The sequence below is a fragment of the Leptodactylus fuscus genome, chromosome 6 (genome assembly GCF_031893055.1).
Source record: "Leptodactylus fuscus isolate aLepFus1 chromosome 6, aLepFus1.hap2, whole genome shotgun sequence".
Classification (NCBI taxonomy): domain Eukaryota; kingdom Metazoa; phylum Chordata; class Amphibia; order Anura; family Leptodactylidae; genus Leptodactylus; species Leptodactylus fuscus.
This window is the reverse complement of record NC_134270.1, coordinates 51,157,351-51,180,012: the sequence shown is the minus strand read 5'-3', so window position 1 is coordinate 51,180,012 and position 22,662 is coordinate 51,157,351. Positions and strand designations below refer to the sequence as shown.

Below are 22,662 nucleotides of genomic sequence, written 5' to 3'. Positions count from 1 at the left end.
TCAAGAGATCTCTCCACAGGTGTTCTATGGGATTCAGGTCTGGACTCATTGCTGCCACTTTACAAGTCTCCAGTGCTTTCTCTCAAACCATTTTCTAGTGCTTTTTGAAGTGTGTTTTGGGTCATTGTACTGCTGGAAGACCCATGACCTCTGAGGGAGACCCAGCTTTCTCGCACTGGGCCCTACATTATGCTGCAAAATTTGTTGGTAGTCTTCAGACTTCATAATGCCATGCACATGGTCAAGCAATCCAGTGCCAGAGGCAGCAAAGCAACCCCAAAATATCAGGGAACCTCCGCCATGTTTGACTGTAGGGACCGTGTTCTTTTCTTTGAAGGCCTTTTTTTTTTTCCCTGTAAACTCTATGTTGATGCCTTTTCCTACTTTTGTCTCATCTGACCAGAGAACATTCTTCCAAAACGTTTTTGGCTTTCTCAGGTAAGTTTTGGCAAACTCCAGCCTGGCTTTTTTATGTCTCTGGGTAAGAAGTGGGGTCTTCCTGGGTATCCTACCATACAGTCCCTTTTCATTCAGACGCCGACGGATAGTACGGGTTGACACTGTTGTACCCTCAGACTGCAGGGCAGCTTGAACTGTGGATGATTAGTGCCAATCTGATAGTCCAGGGTAGAGCATTCCAGAAAACTGGTGCAACTTGGAGAGTCTTGGAGATGAGAGTGGGAGGTTCCGATAATAGAGGATTAGAATAAAGGGTAGGTAGAATGGAGAAAGAGACGATGGATGTAGGGAGGTGCAGGACTGTGGAGAGCTTTGTGGGTGAGGATAATATGTTTACATTGTATTATGTAATGTTATGTAACCTCCCAATACACATCATCATTCTCATGTTCATTGATAGCTGTCAATTGATAGGAACTATCATAGACTGTAAGACCTTCTACAAGTAGTTGCAGTTTGCTACAATATAAAGAGCTGTCAGTCTGAAGAAGAGAGATCTGTAGTTGTGGCTGCTCTGATTCTCTGACACAGGATTATTTTCCCCTGACTAGGTATGAATGGGATTTTACCAAACACAAAGCAAACACGCATAAACAAATAAATGCGTGTGTCTCCTGTATCTATTGTAGGCCCTTGTCCTAACATGTCCTTACCAAGGAACCAAGAACGACAAACCACAAACAAGGTAAGTATGACATCTGGTATGCAAATATTATAACACCAATACACATAGTATAATGTTAAAATTCCACAATTTTTATTAAATACCAATATACAAAATACAGAAAAAATATATATATGGACACTGTTAAGGACAAAGAAGTACAAATACAAGAAAGCTGGGTGTTAAGAAGTGCCAGCTGGAATAATAGTCCCTGAAGATACTGCTAAGTTGCTATAGAACTCAAGTGCATGTAGCTGAAATATAGTCTCACCTGAGACTCAATGAATGTGTGAAAACAATTCACATATATGGTAACAGATCAAGAACAGGATTAGAGCAAGTGCAAATAATGATACCAATATCAAAATATATTGTATACAGCCCCGTAACTCGATATCAGTTGTAATATGACTCACTGTCACTACAAAAGGACTAGTAGATCTATAGTAAACGTATTATCCATGTAGAAGTATCACACACTGGAACTTACCCATAGTAAGGGACACTAAGCAGACCCACAGGGACGGGCACCTCACTATCCAGACCCCAGGGGGGTCATACTTACCTTGTTTGTGGTTTGTCATGAATGGGATTTTAGCATAATGCTTCAATTAGATAGCTTGAAAATGATAAGGATTTCTAAAAAGATCTAAAAAGTCAGATCGATTTTGTTTGAAATGTCTTACATCCTGATAAAAATTCTTTTTGCATTTACTCCTCTGTATATATTATTTAGGGCATAGCTATGGTGGACAATATGGCTGCTACAAGTATTTGTTTATGTTGTAAGCAAAAGATGTACCTGAAAGCGGATACAAAGGCGAACAAAGCAAAGCTATATAAGCTACACATGTATGTTTCCCCATGTAAAAAGATTCTTGTAGCCGACCTTCCATACTATGCTTCATATGTGCTGGACCAGTATTGTCAGCAGCATAAATACCGAGGCAGCAGTGGTAGTGGCTGCCACAGGGCCCAGGATATTAGGGGGCCCGGTGGGCCCTCATGTGTGCTTTTTTTTATTTTTAATAGGCTGTTATTGCGGGCCCTCCAACAAACAGTGCTATCATTATAGTATAATGATCGGAGGCCCATGGGTGGTGAGGGAACATAAAAAACACTCTGGCCTCTTTGATGATGCCCCAGACATCACGCAGGCCAGGCTGGCGTCATTATGCGTCACATTGCTAGCCTGGCTCAATGTTGAAGAGAGCCAAAAGCAAAGGAGAGTGTGTGTGCAAGGGCCATAATAGGTCATTATACTGTGTCCAGGGGCCACTATGGCACATTATGCTGTGTGGAGGCCACTTTGGGACATTATAGTGTGTGTAAATGGGTTGTTATACTGTGCGAGGGCCAGGAAAGGGGGTTCTATGCCATGTGTGTGTGTGTGTGTGTGTGTGTGTGTCGGGCGGTGGGGGGGAAGAGTCAAAAGTTTGCTGGGGGGCCCATTCTTTCCTACTGATGCCACTATAGTGTTACGGCTTGGGTCATTCAGACCAGTGGCCAGTCCAGCACTCAGGGACGCACCTATCATATGGCAACATGAGAGTTAATTCAGGCAGCATTACCTATCAAAACAAGAGGCGGCATTATGGCTGAGGCTACTTCAAAAACACACTGAGCGAGAACAGTCCTGGGCTGATGCTGAATTGCAGGCGGAGGAAGAGACTGGCAGCTCAGGAAGGCAGCTCACCTGTGTGGACATTGGAGCAATACAATGGTGACAAGTACTGCTGCTGCACTATGCACTGGCTCAATAGTTGCAGCACACACAGACATCTGCCTGACTGCTTCTCCTCCTGCATCACTTTCCTTCTCTCTACGTTAGGTGAGAGCTAAACTGAGCTGAGCACACTGACGCAACGTGATGTGACCTGACACAGCCCAAGTTATGGTGGGCAATACCTCCTTCTGCTCGCCCAGTGCCAGTTTGCTGTAAAGTCTCCTCCAGTCTCCCTCCATAGAGTGGAACTGGATTTGGGTAAATCTCTCCTTCTCTAAGTGCTCTGAGCCCAGCAGCAGCTGCTTGTTCCTTTCTTTCACTGGTTCCTCCAGATGTTAGGGGGCGTTCACACTACCGTCGGTGTCCGACAGGTAGTGTCCGCTCCTAGTGTCCGCTCAAAATCTGTCACGGACATTAGGAGTGGACACTAGCTGTGTCTGTGACACCTGTCATTCATTTCAATGGGCATCGGGTGTGTTGTTTTGCACTCCGTGCCCGTCCTTCCCTGTCCGCAAGTGAAGATGTCCGACTTCTCAAGCGGACAGAAAAACCCTGCGCAGGGTTCTTCTGTCCGCTTGAGAAGTCGGACATCTTCACTTGCGGACAGGGAAGGACGGGCACGGAGTGCAAAACAACGCACCCGATGCCCATTCAAATAAATTACAGGTGTCACGGACACAGCTAGTGTCCGCTCCTAATGTCCGTGACAGATTTTGAGCGGACACTACCTATCGGACACTGACGGTAATGTGAACGCTAAGTGGATGATCATTCTATTTGTGTCAGAAGACCACTGCAGTCTATCACTGGCCATGGTGTTGTCGGCACAACATCCCTGAGGCCAGAAAATTCTTTGCAGTGGTCTTCTGACCCAACTAGAACCAGGGTCGGACTGGCCCGCCGGAGCACCGGGGAATCCCCCTGTGGGCCCCGACTTAAAGTTTTCATTTTAACAATGCAGATGCATTGGTCGGGGCCCGATCGGGATGGCCAGGAGCCCCCAACCGGGTACCTGGCCAATGCATCTGTCTCCACACACAGGGGCCCCTATTAGCTGATGCTGAAGCTGTATAGCATGTGCAGCTTCAGCCTCAGCTAACGGCCTCTCCCTTCACTTACCTGCAGCTGCTATGCTGCTCTCCTGTGAGGTCTCGTCCCTGCTGCACGCACGCACTTCCTCTCTCCCCCCTCCCCCTCCTCCTCACACTGAATGCTCTTACATCGCAGCGTGTGGGGAAGACAGGAGTCGTCTGCTGAGTTTACTACTGCTGGAATAGGTGAGTAAATTCTTTTTGTAAAATCTGTATGTTTAATATGTATATATGTGTACATTTGTGTAAAGTATGTGTCCTGTATACTGTGTGAGTACTGTATGTTTGTATACAGTATGCTATAATAATGTGTATGCATATATGTGTGTATATATAGTATTCATACAAGTATATATATGACTTATATATGGTATATGAATGTATATAAATGTATATGTGCTATAGTATTGTATATGTGTGTGTATATATGGTATATGTATAAGGCCTGGGTCACATCTGCGTTCGGTGAGTTTGGGGAGTCCGCATGGGAACCCCCCCCCCCCCCCCCCCCGAACGGATTATCAAACGCATTAGCAAGCGGTGTGCAGTGAAAGTATGCGGACCCCATAGACTATAATAGGGTCCGTGTGCTTTCCACGTGGTGTCCGCACAAGTTATGTGGACAGGAAAGTAGATTGTAAAGTACTTTTCTGTCCGCATGTTCTTTGCGGACACTGCACAGAAAGCACATGGACCCCATTATTGTCTATGTGTGCTTTCACTGCATACCACTTGCTAATGCGTTCGGTAGTCTGTTTGGGAGGGTCCCCATGCGGACTCCCTGAATGCATTACTGAACGCAGTGAGTGCAATCCCATTCACACATTGCAGAAAAACACACATGGCAGACACACTGCAATTTCCAAAACTGTTGCGGTTTTGGAAATCGCAGCATGTCACTTATATCTGCAGAAACACCTGCAGTTTCCCTATAGGTATAAGTCTAAGTTCACACAGGGTTTTATGCTCCGGAACCTGAGGCGGAGGCTGCCTCAGGTTCCGGACCAAAAAACAGGTAGCCTTGACTGAATGCTGGTGCACTGCACCGGTATCCAGTCACGCACTCTGCTCCAGATTAGGCACAATAAATGGGCCTAGTTGGGAGGAGGGAGTGTCTTCAGGCCGAATCGTGAGGCGAAATGACCTGAAGAATGAGCACCACGCTTCTTTTTCCAGGTGCTGGAACAAAACGGCTCCCGGAAAAAAAAGAACTGACCGGCTCCTATTGATTTCAATGGGAGCCATCTTTTTGGTCAGGATTTTGAGGGTGATACGGCCTCAAAATCCTGACCACAAAACCCCGCGTGAACTTACCGTAAAGGAAACAAAGTCCTCAGAGGAAACCTTTGCGGAGTTTCTGCAATAAGCGCTGCAGGAAAAACTGATGTGTTGCCGCCGGGGTTTTTCCGGCAGCGCTTTTTGCTTTGTCTTGCTACATGGGGCTTTAGCCTAAGGCTGAGTTCACACGGAGTTATTTGGTCAGGAATCCACCTCAAAATCAGCCTCCAAAAAAGCCTCCGGATAGAACCAAATTCCTGACCAGAAAACTCTGTGTAAACTCAGCCTTATAGTATAATGCTCAGTATATTGAGATAATAAGGATGAGGCCCAACAGCGAGACGCAGCTAAAAAAAATAGCTGTGGAATAAATAGCGGCGAATCTCAATGTATTTTTTCCACAGTGTTTTTTTCATTGCGCTTTTGATGCATTTTCCCCGCACTTTCTCCCAATTGCGCAGCTGAATGTAACCGGCCATGTTTTTAGAAGCGCGCACATTTTAGAGTTTGTGGCTGTTTCACATCTTTTTTTCCTGCAGTGTGCAGATGAGGTAAATTTGATTAAATTTCATTCACTTTGCTGGTTCCTTACACATTTTTTCTTTTTCTGTAGTAGCCAAAGACCTTATGTTTCTGCAATGTGAGGTTTCAGGTATTTATGGCCTATCCTGAGCATAGGCCATAAAAAAAACTTTAACCCTGCACAACCCCTTTAATATGTCCCACACAGTGTAACATCCCCCTTCTGCACAATATGTTAGCCCCATCACTGCTCCCACACAATATAATGGCCCCGTCACTGTACCCCATACATTATGGGGGACCAGTGAAGTGGCCATAAAATATTTGGCCCAGACAACCCCTTAAAACAGGTTGTCTATAAACTGGAGTGATCGCTGTGGTGGCCACCAGGGAGGTGTAAATTTTTTTATTTTTTTTTTAAAAGCCTTCTCACCTGTCCCCAGCCCCCGTTGTCCCCACCTGTGTCTGTTTGGTCTCATGGCTTAATTTCTGGAAATCCTGTACCTAATTGGTCTCAGCGATCACATGAGGTGCAGGACTCCCAGCATGGAGGCTCCGGCACGAAACCGAATAGACACTACCGGCGGACAACGGAGCATCGGGGACAGGTGAGTATTCTTTTTTTATTTATTTGTTTTTTATTTTACACCTCCCTCCCAGCACATGGGTCGCTCCAATTCCTGAACAACCCCTTTAAAGGATTTAGCCATGTTTCTAATATTGATGGTCTGTCCTTAGGATAGGCCATCAATATTACATATGCGATGATACAACAGCCAGGACCTCTGCAGATCAGCTTTTCCAGGACACTTCAGCTACGGGTAATGGTAACATTTCTAGGAGCCATGCTGTTCACTTGCCATACAGGCTGTAGCAGTAGGTATATGTACTGCACATGCATACCTCCCAACTTTTGAAGAACCGAAAGAGGGACAAAATGTGGGGCGCGCATAGCGCGCCGCAGCAAATTTAGCCCCGCCCACTTTTGTGTTGGCCCCGCCTACTCGTTAATTTTTCATGTGCCCGCACACAGTATAATCCTCCTACAGTCACCTGTAAATTATATGTCCCCCCTCTATCTCTCCCCCAGTTTCATATACACCCTTCATCTGCCCCCAGTTTCATGTCCCTCTTCCATCTCTGCCCCCAGATTCATGTCCTCTCCATCTCTGCCCCAGATTCATGTCCTCTCCATCTCTGCCCCCAGATTCATGTCCTCTCCATCTCTGCCCCCAGATTCATGTCCCTCCATCTCTGCCCCCAGATTCATGTCCCTCCATCTCTGCCCCCAGATTCATGTCCCTCCATCTCTGCCCCCAGATTCATGTCCCTCCATCTCTGCCCCCAGATTCATGTCCTCTCCATCTCTGCCCCCAGATTCATGTCCCCACATCTCTGCCCCCAGTTTCATGTCCACTCCATCTCTGCCCCCAGATTCATGTCCCTCCATATCTGCCCCCAGATTCATGTCCCCTCCATCTCTGCCCCCAGATTCATGTCCCACATCTCTGCCCCCAGATTCATGTCCCACATCTCTGCCCCCAGATTCATGTCCCACATCTCTGCCCCCAGATTCCTGTCCCTCCATCTCTGTCCCCAGATTCATGTCCCCCATCTCTGCCCCCAGATTCATATCCTGTCCATCTCTGCCCCCAGTGTCATGCCATCCTCTCCATCTCTGCCCCCAGTGTCATGCCGTCCTCTCCTTCATCTGCCCCCAGATTCACGTTCCACCTCCACATTAAACTTACCTTCTCCTCCGCTCCCTGCTCGCCTCTCTCGCTGACACATGCGGCTGAAGCAAGGAGCTGACACAGGTCAGCTCCTCGCTTCGCCGCTGCCCACCTCTCTCCCTGACACATGCGGCTGAAGCTGCTCGCGTGCTCGCTTCGCCTCTCTCTCGCTGACACATGTGGCTGAAGCAAGGAGCTGACCTGTGTCAGCTCCTCGCTTCGCTGCTACCGCCGGCTCCTGGCTTGTACATCGCGTCTACAAGCCAGGAGCCGGCGGCAGCGGCGAAGCGAGGAGCTGACACAGGTCAGCTCCTCGCTTCAGCCGCATGTGTCAGCGAGAGAGAGAGAGACGCAGCGGCGAAGCGAGCACGCGAGCAGCTTCAGCCGCGTGTGTCAGGGAGAGAGGCGGGCACCGGCGAAGCGAGGAGCTGATCTGTGTCAGCTCCTTGCTTCAGCCGCATATGTGTTCAACTCAGATCTGCGTTCTCTGGACGCAGATCTGAGTTGAAATCGGGACATACCTCCCTCCAACCGGGACCGCGGGACATGTCACCCAAATCGTGACTGTCCCGCGGAAATCGGGACGGTTGGGAGGTATGCACATGGTATAGTGCGTGAGTAGCATGGCTCCCAACATGTTATAACCTTTAACCACCCTGTCTCGGTACCGCTGATCTGCAGGGTCCTGGCGGTGGGCCCCTAGAAACAATTCCACTGGTGGGCCCTAGACACCCCAGTCCGACCCTGACTAGAACGATCATGTGCTAACATCTGGAGGGAGCGGCAAAAGAACGGAACAAGCAGCTGGACCCAGAGGACCATGAAAGGTGAGTTGTTACTGATTATTTACAGAAAAGGGGCACACCTTATTGAGTACATTTATTATGTGTAGATTTGGGGAGGGGGCTCCTTTCTATAGTTTGCCACAGGTAGCAGAGAGGCGCTAGGTTCACCCCTGTTCTGAATTTGCTGGGTCAGTTCTGAATTTTTGTGAGCAATCCTGACTTATTTTGTCTTGCCCTTGTCTTAAAGGGATCAAGCATGAAGGAGGGGGGGAGTAGGGTCTAACACTGTCTGAGGCATACATTATTCTGCATAGTAACTGTCCAGTAAGATGATACAACAATAATCCCCATTACATGATTATATACAGAGCCTCCAGCCTCCTTATAATGCCACAAGTTTATGGGGCACATTGAAGAAACCTACAACAATTGCAAACTAATGTCTTCCTTCCTTATCTGGTTACACTCTAAACATATTTATACAGATTATTATTTATTTCAGATTTATTTTGCTGCTCCACCAATTGTTCTGCAGTGCGGACAGCCACCGCTAGATGCCGCTACGCATTACCTAGGTTCTAGTGACAGTACTGAGTTACGCGTCTCTATAAATATAAACTGCACTTCCGGTTCATTCAGAGTTCCGTTTCCGGGTCAGCTGTGGTTGATTTGGGAGCAGTAAACTCGGCTAGAAGTGTCTTAGGAGTCTTGAACTATGTGCGAGAGAAGATATTAGAGGCTGCACCGACCGGTGATAGTAGTATATATAGACCGTGAAGCTCCTGTAGACTGTATATACTCTGTACAAGTCATAGACAGCACTGGGGTAAGGGAGGGGGGCAGTATATCTATGCAGTCATGTATTGAATGGTGATATTGCTGCCCCCCTATCAGCTCACCCTGTATACCCCTAGTAGAGGAATACATGGGGTTGTCAGGCTTAAAGCTTACTTATCAGCATGGGTGACTGTATAATGTGCAGGGACTAGTAACCCCCTACACAGTATTCTATGCTTAGAGTGCATTCACGAAGTGTCTGATAGTATTATATGAGATTAGTAAGTTTTATTTATATTTTTTAAATGATTCCTTAATTGTATATTCACATTTAGCGCAAAGTTTATAGTTATGTCAAACCAATATTTACCGCTATGACTAAAGAGAAGCCCTGCAAACAGCTTGGGGATCTGTAACCCCAGGAGTAGCAAAGGATTTATGTTCTTAATTGATACGGTTACGAATAATAAGATTCACAAAGTTATTTTGCAAATATTGAAATTGTAAGATAGGGGGCGACAATGAGTAAATACTGAAGTTTGGACAATTTCATAAAGTATAGTGTCGCCTGTTTTTCCTTCTACTTAACCTGATATAGATATGATCTAAAGATCTGTATTTGAGGTATGATAACGCAGCACCAGGGACACACCCTGTACCCCATTTTGGACTCTTCTGCTCATTGGACTTAACTTTTCCGGAGTTACATTTTTCTAATTGTCATGGGACGGAAAAAGAAAACTCTGCACGACTATGCAGCAGAGTTCACTGACTTGGCTGTAAGGAGACACGTCATTGAACATGATGACACGGGAGAGACCTCGGTGGTGGAGACTCTGTACTGTAAATCCTGTGAGCTGCCCATGCGGGTGAGACGGGATCGGATTTTGGAGCACTTAGCCTCTGGAAGGCATTATAGGAACCGGAGACTGATCAAACAGCACTGGAACCGAGGCCCTGTGCTAGTGTAAGTACCTAACAGTTTTATTTACAGTCTATAGTATAATACAATAACTTGTGTTTGGTAGCTTCTTGTCTTTCTTTAGTCACATCTGAAGCTTCATTCAAAATTCTCTCGATAGTCATTTGGAACCAGTCAACGCTGTGCTGACAGATACACATATAAGGCTCTGGTCGGCTCTGAGCTATTGACTTGCATTGTCCGCTTTGTTGTAGGAGCAGAACAACGGAAATCACTGAACTGCTATATATAGTACTTCATGGACATGAATAGCACCCAGACTATGATGAGGTCTGTCATTCTGTCTACTTCACCAAACTAGCACAACATGCATGGGTATTTTCATCTGGATTTGTGACAGGCAAATATGAACACAGCATAATACAGGGCTGGACAGACCCAAGAAACGTGTAGTCAGTACATCTAGAAATTGCTAGCTCATTGCATTGTGGGAGATTCTGGAAGCAGATTTTTGACTGATGCCAGAAAGCTATATGTATTTAAAAAAAACAAAAAAACTTTGCTCTACACACCACTTTTAATTTTTACATATGGACAAATTTGGTGGTAGACTCGCTTTAGGCTATGTGCAAAGCAGTATATATGTAGTTATATGCCTACATGAAGCTGTCATGGCAATAGAAATATTTATGCAGTGTCCTGTGTACTGCCGAATAAATGGCTTGTAATTTGGATAAAAAGTGTGTATAGTACACAGGGAGACCTAAATGTATCCTGTTATTTTATAGAACGACAGGTGAAGACCTCGCACTGCCTCTGGACTCTGCTCTTCATGCTCAGCCCTCCTTTATACTGCAGGCCAGCTCTATCAGTAATACCATCAGCACCAGTCATCCGGTGCCATCACCTCCACTCCATCGTCATCATCAGTCCTCACTTTCTAGTCACCCAAACATCAGCTCAACCACTAACATCATGCCTGGAAGAGAAGATCCAGCACCGTCTACCTCTTCTTTACTACCATCATCATTTGGATCCTTCCATATCCAGAACCCATCCATCTCTTCCAAACATAACAACCAAAGACACGTTATCTCAGAAGCTTCCAACAGTATTGTCCCAGGAGGACTCTACAGCAGAGAAGCTTCACAGGAAAGTAATATTGGCCTGGCAGTCATAGGCGTGAGTCACGGCAGTCAGGCCTTGCTTCAGAGCATAGCAGAAGAAAGCGGCTGCCGTCTCTACTACATTGTTGAAAATCAACGTTTGGTGGTCGAAACTGCATTTAGTGAAGGACTGCTGGCCAAGACAAGAGTGCTACAGGAGCAGGATGTGGACATTGTCCTTAGTGACCAAAGGTAAGGCTGCACTGCAACCTCTTCAAGCAGCTGATGAGCGAGGGTCTTGGATGTTCAGTTTTTTTTTTTAATAATCCTTGGAGCTGTATGGTAATTTTTCAGCATTTACACATCATTAACATTTTTTATATTCCTATCTATGGAGCCTTAGTAGGAATTTTTTTCTTTTGCAGGATGCGTTGTAGCTTCATTGGTATCATTTTGGGTATGAAACATTTTGATTAACTTTTTATTACATACCATGAGAGGCAGGATAAAAATAAATAATTTTATTTCATTTTGTGTTTTCTTTAAGTTCGCAGCAGTAAATTTAAAATTGAACTTCCTTGGATCTCATATAATAGAGGGAAGTTCTTCTGCATATGTGTTGTGTTAGTTGGAAGTGCTATCCAGCAAGGCCTAGTAGGCATATGTATATTGCATAGGCAGGCGCCTTTGGTAGGCCCTTGGCTGCCATTGAGCACCCTACAATAACATTATGGAGTGACGGCTGGGAGTCTTCATCCTTTGCCTAACCACTTCGATGCCTTGGTTAGCCTTGGATCAGAGTTATCTCTATACCTGGACACTGGAGAGTGTTGTTAGCCACTACTTAATCAGAATAGGCCAAAAAGTCATTTTAATATGTATGCTTCTAATAGAGCTTCATTTTTCTGCTCCAGAGCTCCAAATCCCCTCTCTTCCCTTATCTCTAGGGGAAGCTTAGTATATACAAATATTATACATTGTTACTGTAGCCTAGTTTATTCTTTGGATTCATCTTTCTGACGTTATTTGCAGAGTATCTGGGGTGGTAATTTGTTCTCCGCCAGAAGTGGCAGCTGCTATGACCCTTGAGACTTTGAAGGCTGGTAAGTGGTCAACGTGGTTGTCATCTCCTTATGGACTATTTATTAAAGTGTTTACTGTGACTTTTCCGGTATTTAAAAATAAATAAATAAATGTTCTTCATAGCCTCATACTGCATTTAATGTATGTTTGGAAAAATTTTCAGACCACTTTTATGCTCGTGTCACATTTTTTTGGTCCCAAATTTTTTTGTTGTCTACCACAGCAACTCTTATATTCAGTAGTCTCTGTGGAGCAATGAGGCAGAATCAGTGTCCGCTTATGTTACATTCCACATATGTATGTGTACGAGTGTATATACATGTGTATAATATGCACTAGTTGATCTAACTTTTTTTTTTTTAATTATTATTATGGCCAGCTTTAAAGGGGTTGTTAAAGACCCAATGGTATTGGACGCTGATGTCTTCTACATAGGTCCAACATCCAAAAGCCTCACTTTGTGGATCAAAACCAGCTCTGTTTCAGTTCAGGTGAATGGGAGGAAAGTCCCTTGGCACAAAGCCATGTGACCACTAAGGCCCAATCACAGGACTCAGTGGTCCCTGGCGTCATTTAGGAGACCTGAAGTGGACCAGAAGCAGCACCAGAGTGTAGGGGAAGAGAGTAGCACTGGTTTTTGTTTGTTGACCTCTCATGGGCCTCCACTAATTATACTCTGGGGTCTGAAGAGACTCCAGGGTATAAGAGCAGTTTTGGTTTGTGTTTTTTGGTCAAAAGAAAATCACCGGGTGAACCTTGCAAGACAAATCTTGTGAGGTTCGCCAAACGCTTAATGTAAAAGGGCTGTGGTTTTTAGGGGGCATGGTCTAAACAATAACCCAGCCATAGGCAATAATAATCTTCAAGCCATAGGCTCTGCCTTATCAGACCGGATACAGTTCCAAGTAGGACTGATGCTATATAGGTAAATAGTAGTAAATAGTGTTGATTGTTGATGTATGTCTGGTAGGGGCTTCTATGACCTGGTTGCATTGATGGGTGTGTTGAGGTCTTCTCCTTCCAGTATGCAAAGCCCAGCAAAACATCTGCAGACAGAGACCGCTGTGATCAAAAGCCAAAGCTTGACTTTGTTTTGGCTATTTCAACACCACCATGAATATGAGAACAATATTCTGTTTATCTATCTACATAAACCAATAAATATAATACCCAGTTACAAAATATGTCTTTTTAGTAACACTTGCTGCTTTCTTGTAGAATCCAAATGCAAAATGAATTGACAAACATTTGCACAGATCTCTGTGTGTTTATTTCAAGGGAAGGCGGTGCTGTGTGAAAAGCTGCTGAGCACGAGCAGGCAGACTGTGGAAGCGTGCTTTAATGAGGCCGACAAACAGGGGAAGCCTCTGGTGTGTGGCTTCTACAAGTAAGTTATACAGGGGGACATGCTACATGTAGTGAGAAGCTGTAGTGCAGTTACTGAGCATTACCACATAATAATCTTCTGTATTTGATTGCTTACCACTGTGATATGGCATTAAAGGAGTTGTCAGAGTGCTTTTGTTTTGTTTTTTTGTTTTTTTGACAGGCACTGCAAATGGGAATGGGCCAGTAAAATAATAAAAATGTCCTCTCCCTGTTCTCTCCTATCCAGCGGTGGCTGCAGTGTACAAGACCCCTGGCTGATGTCCTCTTGCTGTAAGTTGACCACTGCAGCCAACCACAGGCCTCAGCAGTGACCTCTTCACATATGGCACTTGACTGCAGCTGGGAGATCAATATATAGCAATCCCTTCTGGAAAGATGAATACATTTTTATTATATTGCTGACCCCATTTGCAGCTCCTATATACTTTAAAAATGACTCTGACAACCCCTTTAATGTATGATTAGTGGGCAAGACTAGTGGGATTCCACTGGTCATGAAATTGGTACATGGGTCTTTTGCCCTCGGCTCCCCCAGCCTCTTCCTTTATTACATTTTACATTTTTAAAGTGTTAAGGTGTATGTTGTGTCTCCACAGACGTTTTGACCCTGCCCTGAAATATCTATTTAAAAAGATCCATCAGAAGAATGCCATCGGGCGAATCCAGAAATTGTCTACAGTTAGCCGTACCTTTCCTTGCCCTTCTGTCAACAAGATCAAGATGTCAGGTGAGGTTAAAATGGCAACCAAGCAAACTGTCTAAAGCAATGGGGTGGACATAGCAGATAGTCAGTGGATATATCTGAAATGCTGGAATGTGGGTGTAAATCAGAATGAATGCATGGTGTTCTACCATACAGGCTTCATTGGGTGACATGAAGATGTTCTGTCCTAGAAGCAATACTTCTGTACTCTTCCAGCAACCAATAAAGTATGCTACCATCTGAAGCTTTGTGTGTCTATATGGCAGTCCTGTCGAAATCAGAGAGTAACACAGCCATGTGCAGAAGCCATAAAATCTATGGACTTTGTGTATTCACCTCTTTTCCTGATATGTACCAGTGTGTCAGAAAAAAATGGATGGGGCCGCAGATTTGAACTCATTGGTTTTTTAAAATGCTTTGTTTCCTTTTTTCTAACAGGAGGTATTTTCTATAACTCGGCATTACATGATATAGACGTGGTCATCTGGTTACTAGGGGTTAGCCTACCGGACACTGTGTTTTCCCTTGGACATGCTTTCTGTTCAGGTAGGTGTTACTACACATTAATGTTTTATGCCAATGCCAGTTTTTTTCCATAAAGTTTATAACCTCACCAGTTTGTGACCAGAGGCGTTTTTATGCCACTTTGTAGAAAGTGGATTGGACCTCTTGTTGGAGTTGTGGAGGGGACCATCACACGCCCTCACATTCATCACCATTCACGCCACTCTTATCATATCTGATGTAATAGGTCGATAGGTTGGAGAGATTTCATGCACGTAAATCCATCCCTTACATGTATAAAAGTTTGTTTCTGCAGCAGATACACGAACATTTCCTAACTTTGTTCAAGTCAGAGTTATGGGATTTCTGCAGTGTGCCTGCCATCTTTAGGTTGTATTAAGAAAAAGCACAGATGACATATATTGTACTGGAATTATCTGAGAATTGCTTTCTTTCCCAGACATAGCTACCTTGAAGGATGTGGACACAGTCAACATCAGCATGAAGTTTTCTGGTGGAGCCATCGTAAACTTGGATGTCAGTCAGCACTGCACCAAATCCTGTGATCAGAGACTAGAGGTAATATTACCTTTATAATCAGTGTATGGAGGATATTACACAAACACAACATGTCTTCTATTTTGATCTTCGTTGAATCATAGGAGTTAGATGAAACCGTTCAGAAGTTGGATGGGCTTCAATACCTTCAAAGTGTTGGATTGTTTTTCTGCTGTAATCCTAATTGATAAATATCCCTCATATAATAAATATGTTTTATTTATATAGCGCCAACATATTCCGCAGCGCTGTACAATTTGTGGGGTTCAAATACAGACAGAAAGATACATTACAAAGAAAGTCATTTCACACAATGGGACTGAGGGCCCTGCTCGCAAGAGCTTACAATCTATGAGATAGAGGGGGTGACACTATATATATATATATATATATATATATATATATATATATATATATACAATACTACAACCAGATGTCCCTTTAAAGTCGCTTGAACATGCAGGGTGTGCGGTCTGCTCTTTGTTATTAATGTCAGTGTAACATGTCGCTGTCTCTTCCATCTAGTTATATGGCTTGCAAGGATCACTGCGTTTAGACAATCAGAACCCACTGTGCATTATAGAGAATGGTTCATCTTTCCCAACTCCCTCCCAGACACACAATGAAAGATACAAAGAGGCCTACAGAGATCTCTTTCGCCATTTTATACGTACCATCAAAGGTCAGTAGGGACACCTTTATGTGATGCTCGTGTGTGTGCTGGATACATTTTATAATTTTTAAAAGTGTTGGGGCAATAAGGACACCAATTGCTGCGGGTTTCCACCGACTCCACCAGCGGTCAGAAGGATGGCCGAAACTCTCCCTAAAACCTCCTTGTGAATGTAGTGCCTGTGCTATTGCGTGACTAGCGCATCCTTTACTTCTATGGGGCCGCGGGACTGTAATCTCTGCAAAGTAAGTGCACTATGGAACAGTAGTAAATTGGCTATAACTAGAGATGAGCGAGTACTATTCAAAACGTTAGTTTCGAATGGCATGCTCCCATAGGAATGAATGGACGCAGCCGGCACGCAGGGGGTTAAGTAGCACGACACGGCCCTGGCTGCCTGCCGGCTGTGTCCATTCATTCCTATGGGAGCATGCCATTCGAAACTAACGTTTTGAATAGTACTCGCTCATCTCTAGTTATAAAGGTAATCGCAGTACCTTGTAGAGGTAACTCTAGGCTTTCCTAAAATGCCTCTGTTAATCAGCTTTGGACCACATTTTCATGTTAAGTGATATTTTATTAATATGCAAATAAGATGAAAATTTATTTGGTGTGTGCTTTAGCTTGTCTGGGCTTTGGTCTCAGTTCTAGATTCCCAAGCAAAGCACCACCCCATTTGTGTACTGTTGAATCACCTCCACAAGGTCCTGTGATTGGATCTATAACCAATTTACTGTTGACACAATGGAAAGAGTTGGAGTCGGTACTGGTGGTTAAAGGCCCTGTACTGTCCTCAACCAACAGAATTGTGACTGCAGCTCTGGAGTGTAAACACAATACATAGAAGGGCTCGTTCACATCTGCGCCTGTACTCCAATCTGCAGGTTTCTTTTTCCTGCACAAAACAGGGGCAGTAGATGGAAACTTTCCGGCATGTTTCAAGCCCATTCATTTGAATGGGCTTGAAAAGTCTCTGGCCGTGTGCGCCAGTGAGTGTTTTATGCTCTCTGCGGTGAAACCGTTTTTTTTTTTTTTTTAAACCGGATACAGAGTCGGACATGCAGTACTCTGTGTCCAGTTTAAAAAAAACAGTTTCACAGCGGAGAGCATAAAATGCTCACCGGTGCTCACGGCCGGACTCGGCATGACAGGTTTCCGTCTTCTGCATGCAGAAGACGGAAACCTGAAAACGGAGACCAGACACTGGTGTGAACCCAGTGTAACTCAGACAAAAGCATAAATGCGAATTCCCAGTACTGTTACTAGATTTTGATTTAACTGACATATAAGGCAGGTAAAGTAATTTAATAGATGTACAAAGACTCCAGTAGTAGAATATAGGGAGTGCAGCTCTGGAGTATAATACAGGATGTAACTCGGGATCAGTACAGGATAAATAATTGCATAATTATTCTTTCTATCTATCTATCTATCTATCTATCTAACTAAAAATCCTCTTGTACAATAGACTTTTCCAGTTATAATACTGAAGCCACAATGGATGTTTTTTTATTTTGCAGGTATATCACATCCAGTTATTACCAAAGAGCAGTATGTGTGTGCATTACAGGTAGCAGCAGCTGCTGAGCAGTCCTGGCAGACTGGTTCAGCTGTAGACTTGATGAATGAAGCTGTGGATGTATCCGTTATCAAGACTGAGGTTATATGATGATGGAGCTTCATCTCCAAGACTCAATTCCAGGTGGAGGATGTTAGCTTAAATCTCATTGTATTTTCTCCATGTATTGCTGTTCTTCCTGCACAATCTCTAGAATGCTAACTTGCACTTGACTTTCTATGTGACACTGCTCTGATAGTGCACAGTGATGGCCTTCCTTTTTTTTTTCTCAAGAAGTAATCTTCAGTGTTCCTTTTCTTTGTGAAGGAATCCGTTCTCCAATGTAACCTTCAAGACTGTAAGAAATTTGTATAGTAAAGTGGACATGCCTAACTTTCTTAGGGCAGGTTCATTCCAGCGCCTGGTCTCCGCTTTGCAGGTTTCCGTCTTCTGCCCGAAAAACTGGACAGGAGATGGATACCCGCGATCAGTTTTCATTCACTTGAATGGGTTTGCAAAGTGACCGCCCGTGAGAGTCTTTTGCTCTCAGTGGCAAAACCGTTTTTTTTACCGGACATAAAGTGCTGCATGTCCGACTTCACCACGGGGAGGCAGAAGACATTCATGGGCGGACACTTTGTAAACCCATTCAAATAAATGGGTTGAAAACTGACCACAGGATTTCCGTCTTCTGTCCAGTTTTTCAGGCAGAAGATGGAAACCTGCAAAGCGAAGACCGGGCGCAGGTGTGAACCCGCCCTTACATCGGAAGTGGCCAATATAGGAAATGACTTGCTATTCAGCCACAGAATGCACCAGTCATGAGTCAGGGGCCCATTGTCAGGAAATATTACAAGCGGACACATTTAGTAAAGCTTAGTGTTGAGAGCTGTAATAGGAACCATATTGGTTGTCAGACAGCTTTCCGGACATAGGACAGTAGAAGAGATGGGGTATTTGTGGCATGGCAAAGTTTTTCTTTTCCTTTCCACCACCCTGCCTTAAGTAGCCAACTCCTGATATGTCTAGACTGGGAAAAGGGCTCAAACGTGGGTGGTGGGTTCCTTTTATAATGTTGTACATAAAAGCATACAGTACAACTTCATAGAGTCTCTGACCTTTATTAGGGACACTAACTTTATCCATATTTGGATTTTTAAGGTATACTCACACCATGCAATTTCTTGAGGATATCTACTTATATTTTATACACAAATTTCTTTATAACCTGAAATCTGGAATATTATTCTGCTTTGGAAATAAGTGACCTGTTAATTTTCCATCAGAAAACACAAGGTTATGTCCCTTTTTAATACTCACTAATCCTTATGCAGTTGTGTGGCACATCCTTGGCAAAAATCAAGGTTCTGCCTTGTTTGAAAGTATTGGAATATTCTGCTGTGTGAACATAACTTTTTTTTTTTAGTTCTGACCTGGAACTATATTTAAAATAGGATCTTTTTGGTTGTTCTGACCTTTATCTAGATTCCTGGTTACAAGCTTTTCTTCTATTATATGTATTTTTGGAAGATGGCAGTTGCTACTCTCGGTGTGGGGGGAGGTCAGTGACAACCCCTATGAGAGTTACTTGTGTGTGGAAATGGAAGTGACGACCCTTAGGGGCAGCACTCCTATGTGAGGGAACTGACAAGCTATATAGTCACCACCGCCATGTTGAGAAGGGAAGGTCCAGCCTCTCCTGTTCTAATAACTTTAGCTGTGAATGCAATAGGACATAACCAAGGACATGACCATTACTGGCAATGGGTCCACATTTAACCAGTCATTGGCCACCTCCAGCCTAAACTTGTCCACAAATATTAAAGCAGTGTTTGTATATTGTGTCTCCTTGTGAGCCGGGCATCTATACTATGCATTTCTAAGACCAAAAATCCCTATTCTTATTACTGCCCGGTAATTGCAGGTAAATATTCTAATCTTATGGTTTTACTGTAAATTGTGTATCCTCCAGTTACAGATATGTATATTAACATACTGGGGGGATGAGCATTGACCCGGACATTACTGTGGGCTATATATGAGCTGTATATAATGTGTACTTTATTTATGAAGTATAAAGATTCTGCTCTCTCTCTCTCTCTTTAGTAGTGATTATTGTTACCTCTTGTTATATGGGGCTCCATAATAGCTTTTGTATCACCTGCCATGTTCACCATGCTGAATGTTGTCACCTTGTTCATTTGTGACTACTTGACTGTCCATAAAGGGATGAATCCTGTTCTTGAGCGCTTCAGGTATGACAAGTTCATACATATTACTGCGTATAATTCTAATAGATTCCTTTGTCCCAGGAACATATAGTTATTCTAATATGCTTGATTTAATGGTTCATTTTGTCCATTTCTTTCTCCTCCAAACAAATATTCTTGCAGATGTCTTAGCTGCTTTTTGTCACTACTAGGGGGAGAGATATATGCAATTTATGTTCAGGTCAGTAGTAGCCATATATAACTGTATACAGACCCTGTAGCTTAGATATTTGTACAGTTTGTGTGGGGGAGGATAGGGTAACCATAGACGTATAAAGTACGTGTGACAAACAATTTCTGCTGTGCTGTTTGCACTATAATGTAGTGTGGTAGCTGTTACTACGTCACCACCGCTGGCAACTTTTCCTTTCCTTTACTATGGCAGTTCAGCTATCTCATAGGACATAAAAAAAACATAATTTACATGTAGATTATCGTATAATCCAGATCTGAACTGTCAGAGCAAAAACAGGACGAGCTGACATAGGGCAGAGATGCTGCAAGCCTGTATCTTCCAGCATAGCTTTATTATAAGGGATCAGAGCTGCACACCCTTCTGTCTTTGTCCACCCCCCCCCAATCTTAGTTTAACGTATTTAATCCCAGTACCTCATTTGGGTCTTGTGTTCCCCACCTCACTTACCTATGGTAGATTTTAGAGTGCCTTATCATGGGGCAGAGAAGCGTCAGTGCCTTCCTCCAGCATTCATGGACCTTTACGCGTAAACTACATCACATTTGTCCAGTGTTCCTTTCCAGAGGTTCCTCCAATTTATTACTGACAACGTCTGAACAATGTAGTGCATGTGACCACCCCTGTAGGATATTGGCTTAGGTGTTATTCACATGTCATTTTTGGAACAGCCATCACAGAGCTGAGTTTGGGCAGCCATGGACATAAAGATAATGGATAACAGACCGGTTGTCTACTTGCTTTTCATGAAGCTTTCCCCAATAATGGCTGGGTGCCATTAGCAACCAATCACATTATTTTCCAAAATTCCTATGGTTGGTTGGGGTGCACGAGGAATAACCGTAAATTGTGCATTTAATACTCTTTATACAGTTAGTGTAGTGGAGATAAGACTAACTGCTGCCACAAACCTCTGAAGACCATTGTGTGTCTGCTACATTTGTAGGAAAATTCCAAATGCCACCATAGTGTATTGGGAACAGAACAGAAGAACATGAAGCATGTGCTCAGTGATGGTAAAGAGGAACATATAAAGCATAGCTCATGGGATACATGCTATGTTAATGTGTGTGCTTGCCATGATTTTACCATGTAAATTTGTGCGTGTGCAATGGCCTTATACTGTATAGATGAATTTATTCTCAAAGTAAATTATCCATTCAACCCTATGTGATTTTGTGGTGAACTCCGTTATTATTCCTTCATCGACATTATCATTGCTTGTAGCCTGCAGCTCCTCTGCTTCCATGTCCCGGTGACAGCTCTTCTGGCCTGGTAAGCTGACTGTTCATTGCTAGGCTCAGAAACATCATACACATCATTATGCACATCTTGGTTTGCCGATTACGTTACCTGTGGATATTATATGTGGGTGGTGGTTCTGAATTCTCACAAGGTCCCTATGACAGGAGGCAGTACGGTGGCTCAGTGGTTAGCGCTGCAGCCTTGCAGTGTTGGAGTCCTGGGTTCATATCCTGCCAAGGACAACATCTGCAAGGAGTTTGTATGTTCTCCCCGTGTTTGCATGGATTTCCTCCCATACTCCAAAGACATACTGATAGGGGGAAAAATGTACATTGTGAACCTTATATGGGGCTCACAAGCTACATAAAAAAAGACCCTATGACAAGACTGAACTGACAGAGCACAAAGAGCAGGTGTTAATATAGGGACAGAAGAGCTATGCGACTTCTACCGCACATACTGTTATATTATATAGATAAATTCTGCTCTTAAAGGGAGTGCCACTGATTTTAGACATATATTAGGGAGTTTGTAGAAGCTAATATAATCCTAATATGTATCATTTACTGTTAATCCAAATGAAGAATCCTGATAATCCAACAATGTACTACAAAATGAGGATTGTTTGAGGTTTTTATTATGTGACATAGAAAAACAAAAAAAAAAACAAGAATCACAACAAAAAATACAATTTTAGTTTTCCCATGAAGGTAACATTGTACAGATTACAGTATTTACAACCATGTTGACTCTATGCACTAATACTGCCCATCAGAAGCATCAGCGTGCTACAAAACCTGAACAGAGGGATCTTAAAGCAATAAAGTGCCTTAAAATGCATTGAGTACATCCACACGGAAACAACACTGACGCCAAAGTGACCACCAAATAAAAGGAGGCAGGGGTAGAAAGCAGTTCAGAGATTGCAATGTGATGATGGGTTCTGCAGTTTTGAGATGTTATACCATTGGTTTCTAGGGCTGTTTTATTTCACTGTCCTGGCAAGGCCTTAGGATATAAAGAAGAATGTTTCTATTCAAAGACCGTAAGCAGATATCTTGACCATGGTGGGGAATCAAACCAAAAATATAGTAAAGCATTACAGAATTTTTTTTGTGACACTTCCGTGTGATAATTGGAAGATTGATGGGGTCCACTCCCTGCTCCCCACAATTGGGAATATAAATGGAGTGGCAGACATGCACAGAACTTGACCGCCACTCCATTCAGAGTCTTCCTAAGCGAGGTCTTACGACTGTGGGAGTGGGGTATTTTGTTCTGGTTATCGGTGAGGATCAAGTACCCACCGATATAGCATTTCTCACTATTTCCGTGGAAAGGTGATAAAATGTCTTGGCTAGAATATCCCTTTAAGATTAATTTATAAGACTCTGCCCAGTCTGGATAAACCCTGTTTATGTGG

The 22,662-nt window shown here is 43.6% G+C and overlaps 2 protein-coding genes across 2 annotated transcripts in view; both read left to right on the top strand.

The window, feature by feature from the left end:
- VAMP3 (vesicle associated membrane protein 3) overlaps positions 1–22,662 on the top strand; it is a 226,420-nt gene that overhangs the window by 156,674 nt on the left and 47,084 nt on the right. The window lies entirely within an intron of this gene.
- Positions 8,925–19,250, top strand: LOC142210629 (myo-inositol 2-dehydrogenase-like). Its single transcript, XM_075279914.1, has 9 exons — positions 8,925–10,002; positions 10,746–11,315; positions 12,096–12,166; positions 13,425–13,533; positions 14,132–14,262; positions 14,677–14,784; positions 15,203–15,321; positions 15,826–15,982; positions 17,494–19,250. The coding sequence occupies exons 1-9, from the start codon at positions 9,758–9,760 to the stop codon at positions 17,640–17,642; spliced, it is 1,659 nt and encodes a 552-aa protein (XP_075136015.1). The 5' UTR covers positions 8,925–9,757; the 3' UTR covers positions 17,643–19,250.